This window comes from Coturnix japonica, chromosome 7 (assembly GCF_001577835.2).
Source record: "Coturnix japonica isolate 7356 chromosome 7, Coturnix japonica 2.1, whole genome shotgun sequence".
Classification (NCBI taxonomy): Eukaryota; Metazoa; Chordata; class Aves; order Galliformes; family Phasianidae; genus Coturnix; species Coturnix japonica.
In genome coordinates, this window is record NC_029522.1 from 26,669,296 (window position 1) to 26,690,210 (window position 20,915).

The 20,915-nt window shown below is 35.3% G+C and overlaps 1 protein-coding gene across 1 annotated transcript in view; it reads right to left on the reverse strand.

The window, feature by feature from the left end:
- LOC107317008 (sodium channel protein type 2 subunit alpha-like) overlaps positions 1-20,131 on the reverse strand; it is a 69,168-nt gene extending 49,037 nt beyond the window's left edge. Inside the window, exons 1-8 of the mRNA XM_032445798.1 lie at positions 19,883-20,131; positions 13,570-13,612; positions 11,717-11,845; positions 10,885-11,167; positions 4,821-5,135; positions 2,551-2,669; positions 1,579-1,668; positions 454-582 (exon numbers count right to left, since the gene is read on the reverse strand). Coding sequence (XP_032301689.1) covers positions 454-582; positions 1,579-1,668; positions 2,551-2,669; positions 4,821-5,084 — 602 coding nt within the window. The 5' untranslated portion in view covers positions 5,085-5,135; positions 10,885-11,167; positions 11,717-11,845; positions 13,570-13,612; positions 19,883-20,131. The remainder of the gene's footprint in view (positions 1-453; positions 583-1,578; positions 1,669-2,550; positions 2,670-4,820; positions 5,136-10,884; positions 11,168-11,716; positions 11,846-13,569; positions 13,613-19,882) is intronic.
- Between the last annotated feature and the right edge of the window lie 784 nt (positions 20,132-20,915).

Genomic DNA, 20,915 nt, shown 5'->3' on the forward strand with positions numbered 1-20,915 from the left:
TGAGGGTCTTCAAAACCTCTGTGTCAATATTAACAATCATACTCGAAAATTTACCTGTCTCTTCAGTACACCTTGCTATACATATTTTCATCAGTTATGCTTAAATTTCACTGACATGTAAATCACTGATTTATATCTGAACAGCTAATTAAACTAATTAGCTTGTAATAGGTCAGTGACATAAGTCAAAGGGATCGCTTCTATTCTGGTGAGCAGAAAAATATAGGACATGAAATTAGTGTCCCTCAGCAGTAATTACACTGGTGGCTGACACTCTGTGCTCATTCCTGCCATATTTAGCTTTGATTTATGCATACTACAATGGGTGATACAGCATCTAAACTTCACAGGTTGCAGTAATTAAATATTTTTAAATGAATGTATTCATGATAATAATAGTGTTTGCCACTAATTTCATGCCCTAAAAACTTAAGATGTTCTTGAACCACTTACGCCATTAGAATGACACTGAAGTCAAGCCAGTTCCATGGATCTCGCAGAAAAGTAAAACCTTCTAAGCAGAAGCCTCTTGCAAGGATTTTTATCAGTGATTCAAAAGTATAAATTCCAGTGAAAGTGTACCTGAAATACATTAAAGCAGGTATGATGAATCTTTGCATAGTTATGCTTGTAGACAGTGGCATTCATTATCAAAGGTGACTTGCATTAAACATATTTAGAAGTGAAAAGAACAAATCATTAACTTGACTTTTAATTAACTCAATCATTGTTCAGTAGATGAAATTTAAACTCAAGAGGCATATATACAAATCATTTTCTAAAAGCTTGATTTAATCTCCATATTTGTGCTTGCAATTAATTTGGGACTCTGGTATTTATAGATATATTTCAGAGTTGATATTTATATGTACACTTGGTAGCACTCACAAGGCTGTTATTTTGTTGTATTCACAAATCAGATAGATGTCTAAGTGTTTTAAAAATGCAGGTTTGTTTGAGTCAAGATCAAAGAGTTTTATGAAAATCAGTTCAGGATAATAATTCATGCACACAATACAGGTTTCAAACATTAAATATAAGCATGCTTGCCCAGGCTGTTGTTCTTGAAGATGGGAGTGTGATTACTAATTTACCTGGTGTGGGAACCATTTATTTGTAAATATAGAATAGTCAATTATAACCACAGTAATGGTAATGCAGAGACTCCCTGAGGCACACATGGGTCTGTGTGAACTTACAGAACAAAGGAAATCTACCTGAGGATCCTACTCCTCACCTTTCAGCCCTCTCATCAAACCTCACAGCCACTGCTGAGTAGACTGGGGAACAGCTGAATATTATTACAGTTTCTATACATAGCATTCAGGGCATGCAGTGAAATAAACAGAAATCTGTAATGGATATTGAAGAAGTGGAGGGAATGAAAGAAACTACAAGCAGTCAAAATCTGTTTTTTATCAGTAATATAAAAGAAAATATATTAATGGCCTCATGGAATCTGGTTCTTCATGACTATGGAAAAGCATATTCTGCTATGCAGCTTTTCACAAATCTCTATTGTTTAGAGCCATGCAAAATAAAAGAGGTAAAAATGAAGAAGTAAAAATGTTAACTTACTCTACATTCTTCGTCCAGTCAGGAGGGTTACTCATGGTCATAAATACACAGTTGGTCAAAATAGTGCACATAATAAGCATGCTGAATAATGTAGGTTATAGTCAAGGGAAGTAAGTCAGAAAAACACGACCATTTTACAACACTTAAAGCATCAAAATATTAAGTGCATGAAAATATGTACAAATAACATGAAAATCTAAGTGAAATCTGAAAATAAAGCTCTGTACATAACTGTCTATTTAAAACAGTATGCCATCTGGCATGTTATGGTGTAGTAACTGTAAAACATTGCATTGCTTTTATAATTATGGCAGGTTTGGGACATAAATTAAAACAGAATACATACTTAAGTGTGTAAAAATATGAAATGAGTACCCAAACATAATTTCTCATTAAAGCCAGGAGGCTCATTCTAAAACATCTGCGTGCACACACCCAAGTTTTTATTTGGACGAGATATTCTCTATTTTGACCTGTTTTGTGTTTTGTTTTTTTTTAATAGAGCATCAAACCCAGTGTTGAAAACACAATACTGAAAAAGTATGTCTGAAAAACCAGCTCTTTGCTCTTGCTCTTTTGTCCTTGCTAAGTGAGTCAAGTATATGAATAATACTACTGGTCTTAGTAAAAGAGTGACCTTAGATACATTTAAGTGCAATGGCTTGTTACTAATTTGGCCTTAGCTGCAGGGCTTTGCATGGTATCAAGTCTCTCTTTGTATATAAAGCTTGATATTTAAACTCTTTCAGCATTAAGTGGTTCTGCATAGAATTCTCCTGATAGAAATAAAGACCATTCTGGAATTAAGATGTGACATGGCTGCTTTTTAGGTCTGAGAAGTGTATGTTTAGTTAGCATACATAGTACACCCACATGGACATCACTTGTAAATCCATATGAAAAGTATTATTTCAGTAGTCACTTCAGTTTTAAAGGGCGAAGTTTAAATGAACATCAAGAATAAAAGGATATGAATGTACCAAAATCTTGATAGCAATTTTTCTTATGGGATTAAAAGGAGTTAAAATATACAAGGCAGATGTGGCACTGAATCGGAAAATTGCCTTTCCCTTATTCAATACTATGAAAGTCTGCAAAACAAAAATTATGCAATTAAAATGCAGCACTGAGTATACAAGTGTCTTTATCTCCTTATTAAGTATTCCGTTCTCTGTCTGGTTGTTTCAAGTTTAATTCTACTGTCTACCTGTGGTAGGAAAACAATTGATTTCTATAAACGCAATGGATTAAACCTTCCATTAGTGATTCTCCAGTTTGCTGACTTTCCTGGCACATAGACTGAATTCAGATACTGTTAATGTTGGTGGGAATTATCATAAAAAAATTAAGTTTAGCAGTTATAGCAAAATACAGCATTTCATCAATTAAAAATATTTCCAGAGTTGATTAAAGTCAGAATTTCAAATTAATACTTCTACCATGTCATTAAACACAAACAAAAAAATCGTGATAACAGAGACATTCAAAATTCCAGTTTGTGTTTAGAACAATTACTTGAGAGAATTATATACATGTATATGTGACTGCAAGGACAAACACCTGTTCACGAAACAATGAAGCATAATTTTAAAATAATTTCAGATTCATTTGAGAATTTAAACATTACCAATATTGATTATATGTATCTTCTAAAAGCACATCTGGAAAAAAAGTGAAAGGAATGAATAAACTGCCAGCTGACATCATTCTAAGCAGCCAATGACAAGCATAACCAGAACCAATAACAACAAATATTTTCTTTTTTTTTTAAAAAAAAAAGTGTTAATTTTTAATAGTATGCATATGTGCCCATATTTGTGGGCACCAAATTTAGGTAGTTATTATCTTTTCAAATATAACCTGATAAACATATGCTGAGCATTCACTTTCATTTTGTTGCTGTTGGCTGTCATCACCAAAGTGTTTCAATTTTTATTCCAAGTTTATTTGTGCTTGAGATAAACTTGCATCTTTAATGCTGTCTGAAATTTCTTCAGGACATGACTATTCTTCATTCCTTTTGCTCTTTGTCAGTGGTAATGGCTCTGCTTTGTGTTACCATAATGGAGTCTTTGTTATGCTCTCAGCAGAGCTATATGGTATCACTGCTTTCCATGTTGATTTCTATTCTCCTGCCTCTGATCAGAAAAGTGCTGCCCTCCCCACGGCCTTTGCTGCCTACCTGGCCTGCTCCCTCTAGGAGAGAAAGATAACCTCATTTTCCTGGGATAGCCTACAGGTAATGGATCGTTGCCAGCACCTGCTCACACAGTGATGTTGTGCATGGCCTTGAGGATGACAGTGCCCTTACACCTACTGGCATTTCTCTCTGCTTGTCAGTCCTTCACCCAGTTAGAAATAGTAGAACAACTCTGCCTGTCCCAACAACACCCTGAAGGCAGTCTACAAGTCCTGCATGATTTTCTCTGCATGGACAAGGTGGTGATTATGAGTAATTTCTGGTACAAATTGAAGGAGGGATGATTAATTCCAGTTCATTATTTCAGATGTCCATTTGTTTTCTGTTGAGCACATTAGGCTAGTATTGAACATAAATGCAGATGTCACCTGTGATAAAAGATTCTGCAGTTCACTAATTATTTTCAGTGGCCTAACAAGTCCATCAATAATCTGAGTTTCTCAGGCTATGACTACTTTTTCTGATTGGATATCAGAGATTCAGTACTCGGTTTTCTGAAACTTATTTGTAGACTTGTTGAAAAAACTTCATACCTGAACTTACTTATGAAACTTCATTCCAGAGTGGTTTTTTAACTAGTCTGTTCTGTAAGATCCAAGATTTAAAAAGACATCATGCCATTTATGTTATTCATGTTAGAATATGTGATATAGCTATAGAAGAACTAAGAAATATGGCAACAGTCTTTTATTTCTGAACTGCGTGATCTGCTTCTATCTGGTTATGTACAACCACCCCCACTTCAAACTCATGCTCGGACAATTTTGTTTCTCATATCCAGTCTTACTGCTAGGCTGAAATCAGGAACATTCAGCCATGTGCTCAACTTCAAGAAAGTTCAAGGAAGTTATAGCTCCCTTAACCTAAGGTAAATAGCAACAATTCAGTAGATGCTGAAGAAGTCACAGTGTAGAAAAGCATAAATCAGTCCTCTTAGATGAAAAGATATTTCTATGCATTTAGTGGCTGGGTGACTCTAACCATATTTTTCTGATAAAAAAAATAAATAAATTATCTCAAGTGCAGAAATTCTACTACTCACTTTTTTATTGATATAATATGGGTCCAGGTCTTCCAAAGGTTCAGAAACCATTCCTGGAGGTATGTCGCCATAAATAAATGGCAGGGTCTTTCCTGCCTCCAGGTCACTGTTTGGTTTTGGACCATTTTCATCATCATCATTATGTTCTTGTTTGGGCTTTTTAGCTTTTTCTTCTGCAGAACGCTTTTCAATAGCTGCGAGAGAATCTCTAGTAAAATAGCGGAAGCTTTCAGGTCCTGGTGGTACCAGCAGTGCCTGTGCCATGTTTTCATCCTGCAAATTTAATTCCTTTTAGCCTCTTGCAGGATGAATGACCTACGAATAAAAATGCAAATCAGTTAGGAAAACTAAACTGTACCACCAGAAGACAAAATAAAACAAGTGAAATACATTTGCACAGAAATTTTCCAGGCCTGAAATGGAAACAGCATATTTCAAGGCTGGATAAAAGTTAAAAGCAACTGCCCACTTTATGTAGATATTTTTAAAGTTTATGATTATTTTTCAACTTTTTCCTGTTGGTTTTGGAAAAGACACTGCTTATATTCACTAGCTCTGCTTTGTTTATGGCCTTAGACTATTCAAGTTACAGAAAACTACTGATACAAGTGTTTTAAACATATATTTCTTTTTTAATTGCAACTGTAAATGCATATTTTATGAAACAGTCTTGATATTTAGAAATCTATATTTTTCTTGTTAATACATCACATCTTTTTTTCTTTTCTGAAGTTGAGAAATCTAATTTTACTAATTAAATAATTTGATTAATGCTGTTTTAATGAAAACTAAGTGATGGAATGAACAAGCATATTTCCTTCTTACTGGCAGTTTATTGTACCGAAAGTGAATTTTAGGCACGCAGGCAGGTTAGTGTCCATATACTGACAGTCTGTGAGATGTGAATCAAAAGCACAAATCTTTTAAGTAAAAGGAGAGAGGACACCTGATCAAGACACTGTTCTAATTTCTTGCAGAATTATCATAACATTATTTCAGACTAAAACTAAATAAGAACTGAAGATTGAGGTTCCATTTGAATGTCTTTGGTGCCGATGATGGCTGCTATAGTTTCTGCTGCTTTTTCCTGCTCTCTGCACCAAACTCCCCACTTCAACACAGGTCTCTTTATGTAGTCATGCAGTGAGTGCATCAGATGAAAGTAATGTGCTTTTCTTCCAAGTCGTTCTGCGGTGGGGCCTGTTGTTCAGACTGATGCAGTGTGCAGCACAGTGGTGAGGGGAAAATGGATGGAAAGGGGAATGCCAGATCTTGTTAAGCAGCAGAGCCACTAACTCAAGAGCATTATTTGCTGCATATTTTGCAAGAGTTCTGTGCATTGTTTGGTGCATTGCATAATTGCTTTTATAATTTAAAAATTATGAAAATTGTTTGTTTGTTTGTTTGTTTGTTTTTTAGGGTTAGTGAGTTTTGGTTCCTGAAATGAGTGGGTAGAATCATGTTGTATGCATAATTAAGCCATTCAGCCTTCCCTACATTACCTTGTGAATGTACAACTGTATACTGTAGTTGTTAAGCGTAGATTTGAGACATAATATTATACTCATTAGTATTCATATGGCAATCTTTCTCCTAAAGCTCCTCCCCTGTCTGGAGCAGTTTGTAGAAATGGCATGCTACAGTAATGCCCTTTGAAAATAATGATTCCTTTCAAATGACCTCCCCAAACCCAAATCCCAGACAGAGAAATAATATGTTAAAAAATGTTTGAAGAATTTGCAGTGGAAAAATGGAAGAAGAAATGAGGCTACTTACTCCTAAATCTGAATTACCAAGCAAATGACTTCATAGGTAAACTTGCCCCTGTGCCACTTCAAATTTATGGACTGTGTTCACAGCATGGCATCAGTGTGTATGATGTGCGCTGAAATCACTGAAATAATGCAACTGGCAAATTATTGCCTGAGTAACACAACACCAGAATGGAGGTGACCATAAGTTCATAAATTAAGTAAATTGTGAAGGAAACATGGAGAAAGTTTTTCGCAAGTAAAAAGTCTGGAGAACCTTCTGTTAATGTAATTTAATAAGTAAATCCAGGAGGGGATGAAAGTATTGATGCATTTAAATTGAAAAATAAATTATTAAGTGATCCAGTGCCTCCAGCAAGCATTCTTATCACATACTGCTACACTGCTACCAGGGTTGGAAAAGACCTCTAAGATCATCTACTCCAACTGCCCACCTACCACCAATATTGTCTACTATACTGTGTCCCTCAGTGATGCATATACCCTCTTCTTGAGTACCTCTATGGATAATGACTTTACCACTTCCATGAGCAGCCTGTTCCAGTGCCTCACACTGCTATCTGTGAATAAATTTTTCCAAATATCCAATCTGAATTTCCCCTGGTGCAACTTAAGGTCATTCCTTCTTTGCTAATATCTGTTTAACCAACCAGGAAAAGGTAACTTTTAAAAAAATAATTAACGTAACTCCCTATTAAACTCAAAAATTGCCCATTATTTGAGAATTAGAAGAGCATACATGGGAACAGTCCAGAAACATTACTGAAATCCTGTCTGTACTATTGACATGCTTCTGTATCCTTCCTAACTGCGGCTATTACAAAAGAATCTTTGTATACTAAGTATGCTCAAATCAGTTTTATTTAGATACTACACTTCTGTAGTGGAAATTCTAAATCACAGCTTGACTGAAATGCATGGAGTCAGGAACCACTCCTTCCCAGACCTCATTTAAGTGCTGGCAGTGGTGGATCTTGGGGCGTCTTGGAGATCCTTGTGTGCCTGAGGCCTCCTGAAGATAAGCAGCCTCTTTCTTTTTCTTTGGTCTCTAAGGCTGTTTCAGTAACTCCAGGTTACTGTAAAAGACACATTTTATACCAAATAAATTCATCTAGTGGTCTTTGCGCATTTCATTCCACAAACCCTTTTCTAGTTTTCCTTCACTCCCTTACTTTAAAGATTAATACTTACTATCCTTATATGTTCTTAATTTTATGTATATTTCATTTAATTGTATTAGTCCTAGGGATAAGTTGTTGCATTTTATTTTTGAATATAATTATCATCTCATCACTTATACAGAAAATGACTAGAAAGTAGGCAAAATATCTGTGCTAATGATGCCAAATTAATTTGTTTGTCATTGAAAAATCCAAAGGAAGTTGCCTAAAGGTATCTATTTTTAGGATATCTTAAATCAGGCAAATGGTAAAATTGGAAGTGGCACTGTAAAAGCGAGGTGAATACCGTGATTATTTATTAAAGCCACCAAGATACTGAACAAGTTATCTGTATTCTGTGTGAAACAATCTACAACCACTCTTCAAAACTTTCATGTTATGAAAGTAGCAAATCCTGTGGTGTTTCTTTCAAGCTGCTTTTTTTTTTTTTTTTCTTTTATTTCAGAACACAGGCATTTGAATTATTTTCCTGCTTTTTTTTCTTCCCCTTGGGGAAGCTAACTGTGAGATTTTCATTGCATAAAAACTGAAACACTGGCACACAAACATGCAGTGGCACAATGCAACACTAACAAACAGAATCTGTAAAATATCATATAACGTAATTTTCTTAATCTAATCATTAATTTGAGAGGTTGTAATTTAGCAGTGATATCTTCTAATGCGTCAAGTACAGAAGTAGCCTCTCAGATGGTTTTGTTAAAAGCAAACAATCACATAAAAATTAGGTTTAAAACAAAATCTATTCAGAGTCATAGGTGTTTGTGATACTCATTGGTTGCAGAAGGGCAGTGAAGACATTTTCCAAATTTAAAAAGGTGGGACTCCTACTTTAGGACAGACATAAACAACAGGGTTGGTGGTATCGCTTCAGCATCAGCTGGAGATTATTGTCTGCTACTGTAGAAGTAAAAAGATTAGGTGTTTGCTGATGTCATCAGAAAAGTACCTCAACTTACACTACTGCTGTCTCAATGAGAAATGGAGTACAGGCGGACTGCAGGCAGTAAGTACCTAAAGGAGTCACATCATCACAGCTCCTTCTCTTACTAGCAATTCCAATGCATTCAGTTGACCATTATAACAAACAAAGGGTGAATGTTAATTTAGTGCAGAGATTTTCCACTAAGAAATACTTCTAGTGAAATAACACATATGCAGATGTTTACTTGACAAAGAAAAACCTGGCCCCTTGTCTGCTGAAAAACTTCAAAGGTGTTTATTTTCTTTTCAATGGTTACGTGTTGTTGCCATACTTTTTCATGGCATCTTTGAATCATTTTTACTGCTTTAAAAATTGATTGAAAAACAGAACTAAAAATAGAAGACTTGAGTTTTTAATGCTTTAATTCAAAGTGCAGTGCAATCTATTCAATGCAATGGAGAGCTGATTGAGATATATAAAGAGCCATCCAGTCAAAACCATCTGTTGATCCTAAGTCAAGGAGCTCCAGGAGCCTGTAACTGTTTGTTCCAGGAAAGCAGGCATTTTCAAGGAAAGGTCTGGCTGTCTGAAACCTGAAAACAGCCTCTAGTGCTTACCACCTGATCTGAATCTGCCTCTTCTTTAAACTGTAATCTACTAACTTATACTGTGATAATTTGAGTTTGCAGTTCCTAACAATGCATAGGATTTGTTTTCCTATTTTCTATTCCTTCCAATGTTTATCATCCATCCATTCTGTCTTTTTCCTTAGGCTATAGTCATTGATAGAGATGAACTGTAATTTCTTGTATTGTTTTGTAAAGTAGGCCTTAGTAAGCCTGTAGGCAATAGTACTGCACAACTATTCAGAATAAAAATGATGAAGTCACCAGAAGGTATTTATTAATAAAATAAATAGTGGTTATAAATAACATAATACTAAAGTACTTACTATTATTAGGATACAAAATAACTAATAAGGGAATGCAATGGTAATAATATTTGTGTAATAAAAGCCTAGCTTGTAAGTGTTTAGAATAGGATAGTAGTAATTAACTGAATGTGAATTTGTAGCTCATTGACTGAAGCCTGACCAGTGATCAGTAAATACAGGAAATACCAATGAAAAACATGGTCCTTAAGAGGTTTTACACATGATTTTATTTAATGTTCTCATCAAAAGGTGTTCAGAAAGGTCTGAAAACATGGTAACTACATTTGAAGGACTCCAGCTTCAACAAAAGAAAATAAGAGTTAGAAAATCTGCTTAGAGTATAAAAAAAAAAAAATGAGGTTAAATCTGACCAATAAAAGATGTCAGACAGGTTTGAGCTGCTTTCAAATTTCTGATCTAATCTGTTTTGAATGTTTGCCTATCTGAGAGATTCAGAAGCTGGCTTTTGGGATATCTACAAAAACTGTTCTCTTGTCTTATGTTTGAACCCTCTGGCATCCCACTTCTTACTGTTTGCCTCACTGCAATATTTGATTGTGGATTCTTTTGTTTGTATATCATGCTTCCTTCTAGTTGGGACTGAAAACAGTGGCATGGATTCTTATATCCATGCAGTGTATGCTTTATCTAGTAAGCTTGGTCAGGCAAAAAAAAAAAAAAAGTATGCTTTCTAGGGAAATGAATATGGGTTCCCCAGATATGTATCTGAAAACTGTAGAACAACAAATACAAACATTTTGACTTTTTTTAGTCATAAAAGCAGAACAAAATGTTTATAAATTCTTTAAATACAGTCTTTATATATATATATATATATTAAATACAGTCTTTATATATATATATATATATTATTTTTTTTATTTATTTATTTTTTAAAGAATGAGTTGCTTTTGAGAAGGTGTGAAAGGAGATCATATATGAATGCCTAAATTACTTGAGAAGTAATCTGAAAAAGTCAAACACATTCATCTGAATTAGGGTCTGTTTCTTAGCCTATCAGCATAACTAGAACATATGCTTTTTTTTTTTTTTTGCAAATCCCTTGCAGAGATCCTTAAATTCTACTGGAAAATAACTACAGTAAACATGCCACATTATTAGGTCAAAGTGCAGAAACTTAATGATACTCATTTTCCAACTTATATTTTAGAGAAGATATATAGCACCATTTCAAATGCACACCATATAAATCAGAACATAATGTCTGTCTGAGAAGAAAGGATAGTCTTACCTTTATTCTTCCAAGAAAAAGCAGATCTCAGAATTTAGCCACTGGAACTTTTGCTATCATGAATACAAACAAACAAACAAAAGCTTCATTTCTAGCAGAAAATTGAATTGCTAAGAAAAGTTTCTCCTTGGGAGCTGAAGTTTCTTTGAGGCTGAAGATTCTCAGAGCTCTGTGATTTTTTTTTATATTATTCCAGTGTCCAGAACTTCTCAAAATCAATTGCAGTAGGCAAAGATAAATTTATGTCTCCATATAGCCCCATTTTTCCAACCTAAGGAAAAGACTTAGAAAAAGGAGAGTGGGACACGGATTAGGCCACAAAACCTAACACAGATTGAAGGTACACTTCTGAATATCTTTTAAGTGATGTGAATTTCAAAAATTCCACTTACTTTTTTAACTGCATTCTCTAACTGAAAGGGAGAAAAATGTCTGTTGAGATTACTATCTGACTAGTTCCTTCTTTAATAATACAACTAAACCCAGACTAACAGGAAGGTTCTCAACTGTTGCTTAGGAAACTGCAAAGACAATCATTACTCTCCTCTGGATTTACAGTCCTTAACCAGGAATAAAAAGTTGATTCAATATGTTTTTGGAGGAAAATATGGATACTTCTGCATGTTATTTATCTTTAGAATGTTTGTATAAGTAGGCTTTTTGTGTAACAAAATTTTCTTCCATCTCAAACAACACAAAGGCCAGTGTTTTCTCCATGTTCTTCAGATTGTATCATTACAAGAGCTGACTAAAAGTAAGCTGCTGCTTCCTCAGCCTTTAAAACAACAGTATTCAGAGCATATATTTAATTAAATTTAAACAGCCTACTTACATCTTGGAAACTTCAGTCTTCAGCAGCTCAGACTGGGATCAGATATCTTTGAGAATTTATTTCCATTTGAACCATATTTCTGGCTCAATTAAAATTTATTTTACATTGTCATTATTTTGTTTCTTATTCCTATGAAAGAAGAAAAAGAAAAGGCATCCCTGTAAGTTCTACTTCTTGCTAAAGCGTCCTTTATAGTACTTTTCTCCAAAACGCTATGAGAATAAGCAGCCATTGAAAAGCCTGTGGATAAAATCTCGACACAGATCTGTTCAAAGAGAATACAGATTTTCAACTTGGCCACTGCTTCTTTTACAAAGACTGATCTCAAAGTATTCCTACATAAAATATGTTCAAAATACTATTACTAGTCACTGTTAATCTAGAATAACTTTCTTTCTCAAAGATATAGTAAGTGATGCCTCAATTATATCTTTTACTTGTTTAATAACAAAATCATTCACAGGATTGCTCACAGCAAACTTTTCATGTCCCAGTCATTTTGAGTGAGCCTCTGATTCAGCACATCTTACTGTGGTGAGTCACTACAAGAGGCTCCACTGAAGATATCTGAAAGCTTCATCTCCACTACTACCCTCAAGGGATCTTGACTCTGATACTGCCACCAATGATACGTATCCAGCAATACAAATTTTCCACTGAATGTAGCAATTCCCTGGGGATGCGTAGGGGGATTACCCATCCCTTTGCCCATTGGGTGCATCTGCATTCTGCCTCTGAAGTAGCATTGTGGCTGTAATCTAATCTCATGGTCAGAGACGGGGCAAATAAGCGAAAACTGTTAACTTATGTTGCTTGCAGGCTTTAAAGATATGAAAGAGATATTATAGCTTTCTAATGACAGAAACGTCACAAATACTAAGTATTTAAATGACGCTTATTTTCAAAGGAGGTCTTTTAACTTCTGGTCTGTTATTAAAATAATCGCTGTGTGCAAATGGTAGAGGTATCCATATTTGGCATGGACAAATTTAGTAACACTAACAATGCAGATAATAGCAATAAATCCTTACTTTGAATTAGAGCACAAGGTATTCATAGGCAACATTTTTTCACATGTAACTCTAACCTTCTTATCTCTATTTATTTTATTTCACTTCTGTTCTTACTGGCTGTATTTCCAATGGATGAGGGATGCAGCTGTATACCTACTGATGCTGTACCCCATAGCAGTATCACTGCAAAAATCAAAGGAAGGAGGTTGGTGAAACAGTGAGACCTTTGTCCCAAATTTATACTCTAGTAAATTAATTACAGAATTTAAATTTCTCATCTCATGTAGTTCATAGCATCTTTTTTGGTATAAGGTGAGTACGTGTAATGCACTGCAGCAACAACAACAACAAAAACACAACAAAACAAACATACAAACAAAAACACAAGTCAGTACTTCATTATATTTTCTTAATATTTTGCCTTAATTTTTGTAGTCTTTTAATCTATTGTAATTGGTTCTCACCTAAGAACTATAAAGTTGTATAAGCATTTTTAAGTAATAAATTTTCATTGCAGCAGAAAGCATCTATAGAGAATTATTTTGGAAGATATGTTGACCAAAACTGTTTTTATTTAGAGCGGGTTATCCTGCTTCAATATCCAGGAGTGAATCACAGGTAAAACCTCAGGCATTCATCAGAAGTGATTGCTGATGAGCAAACTACACAATATACTCTTAAGTACGGAACTCTTTCCCAAATTCTTCTGCCTGTATGACATAAGCATTCCTTTTAAGATGAAATGGAGCATCCTTTATATATTTTTTACATGCTTCAAATTGTTTCTTTGTGCACTTGAGCTCCCTTTTAATGTAAGGGTGAGCTGGGAAAGATAGTTACCTGTTGTCGTTACATTGTTCTGTGGAAGAATGTGTCCATGCCTCTGAAATGTGATTTTGGAAAGAAACAGGGTTATTCAGAATTAGACACTCGTATAAAGATTGTTTTTGTACAATATACTAGTGATGGTTTCTGTTAAGTGGAATTCTCAAGTTAGAGGCAAATTCTGAACAATGAATGGAACTCTAGGATATTTGAAATGTTAAATAATTACAGAAAAGTTAATCTGCTTTTAGATTAACAAGAAACAGAATCCACAGAAATAACTGTCCAGATTCAGAATTATTTGTTGCGTGTTTCCCATAACTTTTATCCAACTAATTCTGAGTGTTCTTGAACACTTACCGCTACTTACTCTGGTGGTTTTAGAGACTTCACAATGAAGCATCACTTAGCAATGTCTAAATGCATTGCAATATGACTCTTGCTTTCAAAAATTAAAACAAAAGGTGTTTGCAAAAAGTAATACTCTTCTAATTTTCTCTAGAGAAACTTATGAAAATGCATTTACAAGGCAAAAAGTTGCTTGAAAAACGAACAAGAAATACCAATATAAACTCAGAAAATGAACAGAATCACTAAGAACCATGCAACTGGGATGCTTGTTTTCTTAGAATTAATAACCTCCAGAAAATAATCAATACAAAAAATGAAAGAATAAAATTTGTATAGCACAAGATTAATGGACTGTATTTAGACTTTGACCGTTGTCTAGGGAACTGAAGGGAAAAAAAGAGGAACTTCTTGCTGAGAGGTTTATACAGAATTCTCAGCTGTATGTGGTCTTTGCTATATGAGGTATAAGCACAGAAATTCAAAATGAAAATAGTACATTTCATATCTGTGGCTTAACACAATCAATGAAAATTATACATGGATTTCTTTAAGTTCCATTTGCATGGAATTGCTTAATAAAGTTAAATTAATCCCTAAGTTTAGAAAGTTTTCTTAATGGATTATGGAAGTACCATTTTGATCTAGTCAGAACTACAATGGAGTGAAGCCTATGCAATGCAAGTTATCCCGCTTCTTTAAAAGACATCTTTTCTTATACTGTTTATGTAAATCAGCCCAATATTGTACTAAAAAGAGGCCTGTGGTTTTAAGCAATATACGCTGTGGTACAGCTAATAGAATTCTAGCATTCTTTCTATGCATTAGTATATAGGAAGAATTCTAGCAATCTGATAAATAGAAAACATGAGGCAAGTAACTCAAACTAGTAATAGTGAAAACCTTTCTGCAGGACTCCCTTAATACTCAATTACAGAAATTCTTTTCTAACACAGCTAGAAATGTATTGCTTTTGTTCAGAACTTGAGTTGGACTTTTTCATATGAATCCTAAGGGAGGTCGTAATTTTAAATAAACAATGTCTAATATAAGCATAAATCTATAAATGGAAGTGTCTGCTATGCATCTCTGACAAGGATCTTGTTGAGCAGTTATACTGGGAACACAGTGAATAATACTGATACTGTACAAAGTCTTTTTCCATGCTGACACCTGTGAAATCATGTCAGATTTGCTAGTGGCCATCATGTTTTCAGACAGGAACTTCTGCAAAGTATGAGGCTGTGCCTGTCACAGTGCCAATACGGGGAGTCAGCTATATGTTGTGCATGCACTGTTTGGCTGGTCTGTATACATGCAGTCCCTTCAACACACGGCTGACATCAGTTTTGCTATGCAGGTAGCACAACAGTACAGCATGTAGGCAATTGATACATCTGGTACGTGTCACGTATTAGTATGTACAATGCAATCATGATACACATATTCAATCTTATCTTGTGGTAAGATTTATAACATCCAGTGACATGACAGATTGAGCCATGACCCCAGAGAAGCAGCAGGGAAAATCCACATTGAAAAAAGGGCCTGTGCGTATGATAGCCCTATGATCTACATTTGCCTAATCAGAACTCCTTAATAAGGAAAGATCAGTAACTACAAGCGCTGCTCTGAAAGTTAGGGAATGATAGAATCATTTGATTTGGAAGACTCCTTTAAAGGTCATCTTATCCAAAACTCCTGCAATGAACAGGGACACCTACAGCTCCATCATGTTTTTCAGTACCTGGTAACTGTCACCTATTTTATTATGTTGGCCCATGACATCACAGGCAGCTGTACAGCAATTGAGGTTGAACCTTCCCACCAATATTCCATTACATGCTGCTGCCCTGTGACAGATGGCAGAAGAGGGGCAGTCTGACAAAATGGTGTCCGGCATGGAAGTGCCTGTAAAGCAAAGGGGTGGCTGAATTCCTCCATGCGGAAAAAATGGCACACACTGACATTCAGTGATGCTTCCTGAATGTTGATGGGCACCCCGCAGTGGATGTCAACACAGTGAGGTGGTGGGTGGTGCATTTCAGCAGTGGCAACACTGGGTCACCCCTGCAGGTGCAGATGTGTATGAGTGCAGCACACAGGTTCTTGTTCATTGCTGGTGAAAATGCATAGATAATGGTGGTGACTATGTTGAAAAACTGTGTTTTGTAGCTGAGACTTTGCTTTATCAAATGTTATCGTGCTGTTTTTGTGCTTTTTGTATCAGTTGTATTTTCCATGGGAATAAATAGGAGGTATTACTTTTGGAGTGACTTATGTATAAACAGTGAACGACTAGACAACTAATCTGAGCAGAAATAATCTTTAAGATTTTTACATGTGAAAGAACACATAAATGCTTAAGTTCTTTAACTCAATTTTAACTTTTTACAATTAAAAATTGTAATTAAAATGTTATAATTATTTGAATGTATTTTTATTTTAATTTAACTTTTAAATTAACTTTTATTATAAAACACATTCTGTTCAATTTCAGTTGTTAGAATACATGAGCAGTCATTTTTTTGCAGGAAGGCCTTAAAAAGTCTGGTGACCACTTACAAGTCTTTTGAGAATTTAAAATGACAGTTTTGGGTTGGGTTGGCTGCTGCTTTTTTGTTTGTTTTTTGAAGGGCTTTTGGGTTGTTTGTTTTTGTTGTTGTTGTTCCTTTGTTTGCTAGAAGGAAATCATTTTGGCAGTGAAAAATCAGATCCATTTGTGACCTATAATTTAATTAGCATGCTCCTGTTTAGGATGATAGTGATGGTACTTATACACACTATGGTTGTTCAAAAGCACATTCTGCTCTTATTTCATATTTATGTTTTGAAGTAATGCAGCCTCTGCCTGAGCTACTCTTATCCTGCCCTTTACATATCTACAGGACAAGAAAAATCAAGCAATTGTACTATCAGAATAATACTGGGGATTTCAGATAACCATGAGGAAAACTGGTGCAAGCAGGTGAGCTTAATGTAAGATACCAGCTCTGAGTTCCTATGGGAAGGCAGTCAATTACTTAGGTTGTTCTGGAAGTAATGCCTCCTGTTTTTTTTCTATGGAAACTACAATAAACATAAAGAGCACAATAACACATAATAGCGTTTTGTAGCTGAGAATTTGCTCAACTTTTCAACATAGCCACTGCCATTAGCTATGCATTTTCACCAGCAATGAACAAGAACCTGCATGCCAGGCATGTAAAATAAATAATTTAATTTTTTTAAAAAAAGCAAAAAAAAATAATTAAAGGAGTATTTGTGGGAAGGTTCAGCCTCTACTTCTGTTTCACCAACATTGGCATTTGAGGCTCTGGGCCAACATAATGATATAGGAGGCATTACTTTTAGAGCATGCCTCATAGATATGGGAAGTGCTGTTGGCAATGTGCTTCAGAGCTTTTAATCAGAAACAGTAGCTGGGACAAGGAAAAGGAGCTTTCCACTAAGAGGAGACAATTTAACATGGATTTTATGATGGTTGACACTTTATGTGATGGGCTCACTGAAGCCTCAGTTCAGCGTATACATCTGATGTGTAAGCAGTGTGAATGCGTGTCAATTTTATTATGATACTTTAAAGGTTTTATGAATTCAATGTGACACTGATGAAATGATCTTTGCTGCAATATGTGTTAATCAGCAGAAATTACTGATTAATAGCTACAAGCTAAAGAATACAGAGTAGAGGAGCACACTGAGTGGCAAATAAACTTATATAAACTGAAGTTAAGTTTCTAAACTTTACCTAGAATTTTCTGATTTTAAAAAAGAGTAAATCCTGAATCTTACTTTCAACAGTTGTTTTCAGAGGTCAACAAATAGGTAATTTAAACAAATAAATCACCAAATATCTGATACTTGTACTTATTTTGGATTTAACTTCAGCAGAGTTCAAACATTTTTTGTCACCTTACATCACAGACAGTATACAAGTAAAAACTGCCAGGATTTTTGTGTTAGGGAATCAGGTCACAACTTCCTTGCCTACTCTGAAGAAGTCTCAGCATCTGCTGTTATCTGATCCATCAAAAGTTGTGGGACTTCAACAATGTATTACATAGCATATATTTAACACATATGGGGCCAAGAATGCAAGCAGCAGCAGGATGCCATCAGTCACAAGTTCTGCCTTACATCCCACCTTCATTATTGCTTCTAAAATTCTTTGTCTGCTGAGGGTGTAGAAAAAGAAAAAACAAACCTACAAATTAACTCATCTAGTGCTATCTGATGAAGGAAAAGGTGAAAATACAAAATGTAACATCAACAAATTGATTTGGAAGGAGCACTTCATATATTTTCTCCCTTCCCTTGACACTCCCCACCCCCAAATACCTGATATTAAAGGGAAATGACCAAATTACATTGCTGACAAAAGCTTGGAGAGTATAAGGGAGCTGTTCCTCAGTGTCCCTACCCCTGCTAGCCTTTTTATTACCTCAATGCAACTTTAAAAGGCAGCTTAATTAGCACAGCTGAGAAAATCAGTGTGAGGTCTTAACTTTTGCTTTTTAGAGGAAAAAATAATGAGCTAACAATACAAGCATATTTTCTATAAATACCAAGGCCTAACAAATAACATATCTGTTTAACAGGTGCTATGGAGCTTCAAATTACCACAGCAGCTTACAGTCTAGTCTTTAACACAGTCTTTCCTCCCAAAATGGAGACATGTTAAGATTAATTAGACTTAAAAAGTCTTCATTTCTTCATTTGAAACTGTTTTATTGAAAAGTCCATTGTGAAAGCATAAAAGTGGTACATTTTAAAACAAATAGCATCATAATTATTATTTACTTATGCTGAAGTTACTTACACAAGGAAGTCACAGGCATACTGAATTGGCGATACAAAGAATATGAATCATAAACTTCATCCTTTCCTATCACTGCTTCACGTATAGGCCTCGCTGCTCTGAGCAACAACTGAGAGTCAATCCTGCATCTTTTTTCCAGTGTGGTATGAGACAGTGTTTTGTAAACAGTGAGCTCCTTGATGCTGTTGTATGTTTTTTGGGTATCTTTTTATTTCTGCTTTTTTTCTCATGAAAATTATTTCCAAATGAATACTACAGTACTATATATATTGGATACCATGTGAATGTACATCTGCGGAGCCACTAATGAAATAAGAATCTATCAAAATGAGCTTTATTTATATTTACCTTTTACCTTTAAAAACTGAATGCTGTAATTACTTCTAAAAACAATGAATAAGACAATAGATAAATGGAAAATGACATGAAGAAATTTATCTAAACTGTCCTATCATGAAGGATATATTAAGCTAGGCAGCGATGTTATGGACAAAATGTGAGGAGTACTGTCAGTGTGGCCCTCTGGTTAATTAACAGTTGGTGACTCCATTCTCTCATACACGCAGACACACAATGTATATTCTATGGGAAAAAGAAAATGGCACAGAAGGAAAATATTTCCTTGTATGCCTCTTAGAAAAAACTAACCAATAAGGAGATTTTGTCAAAACAGACGCACACACACACACACACACACACACACACACACACACACACATGCATATTGAAAATGGCATTAACAAACCACATGGATTTTATTCCTGTATTGTCAGAATCTGAGATGCTTGGAGTCTTACGAGACCTGCTGTTCCTGAGCCTGGCTATCACCACATTTTCCTTCTTAGGAAACAAGGTCATTTCTATAAAATGCCAGGAATTAATGTTGTACACCTTGATGATAAAAAGATCTGATTTTGCAAGCAAGAGTACTGAATTACATTATCACATTAAGAGGCCAGATACCAGATATAACTAGGTTAAAATGAAAAAATCACACCATCATCACAATCAGTCAGTACAAAATGGCTTTGAATTCTCCATTCCATCTTTAGCTCTACCTTAACAGCAAACCAGAGGGTACAATCTCTTTCCAAAATATGAAAAAGATCACATTGCTAAGATTGATTATGGGTAGGATTTAATGTTTTTCCAGCTTACCTGATTAAAGGAGAATGAAAAATCACTGCAAAGCCCAGCATCCAAAAATAACGTGACAATATGTATCCCCTGCTGAAATTGTACAGATTTCCATCCACGAAGCTTTACTAATTAATCGTAATTTCTGTATTCTCAGTGGAAAAGAAAACACAGAGACCTTTCCAGAATCCTCCCCGATTCTGCCTCCGCTTCCTGTTCCCTCTCACTCTATGGTACCCAACATGTATCAGAAAACAGCTTATTAGGAAGAGGGAGGGCGAAGGGTGGGGGAGCGAAGGGGGAGAAGAAATGAAAAAAAGCGGCACCTAACGTGGCAGCTCCACCTACTGGTAAAGATAACGAACACGTACAAAGCGTCAGCTTGTAAAGCATCTTTACACTACACTTCAGGCAGATCCTGTGTAGTACGTTCCTCCAGGCAAGAAGCAGAACAGACCAACAGAGCCACTCCAATTAGCGAATAGGCCTTCGAAAGATTTTTTCTTAACTTTTTAATAATTTAATTTAAAAGCAATCTGAATGCATTTAGCAGTCTTTAGTTGTAAATCTTTTGTTCCTTGTAAAAATCTAAGAGAAGAGAGAAATGTATGGACTGACTGTTCCCCTCACTGCTCTGTGCTGGATTTGGTGTGTATCTAGATGCTGTCCTATTCATTGCAAACTACCATGCATCTATGGCATCATTTGTTTTATTTTTTTCTGTGTCTAAAATGCGCTATGCTTATATAGAAGTCTCCAAGTCTTTCCCTTATACAGCATTCCTGGGACTTATATATTCTTACCTAGGACTCCTCTGGCCATTCTGGGAAGAATTATAAGGCCAGGGGCTCCAAAATCTGGTCTGTGCACAATAGTGCCGAGTGAATATTGTGCTTCAGGCAATGCTGAGAGACCACTATTGTCCCTAACTGATTCAGTACCAAACTACCAGTTTTGTTCAGTCATGTGGGATTTAACCAACAAATGTTATCCTCCCACTAAACAAGACAAAACAATATAAGAAACAAGTACTACTTTGCCTCTTCATTTTCTT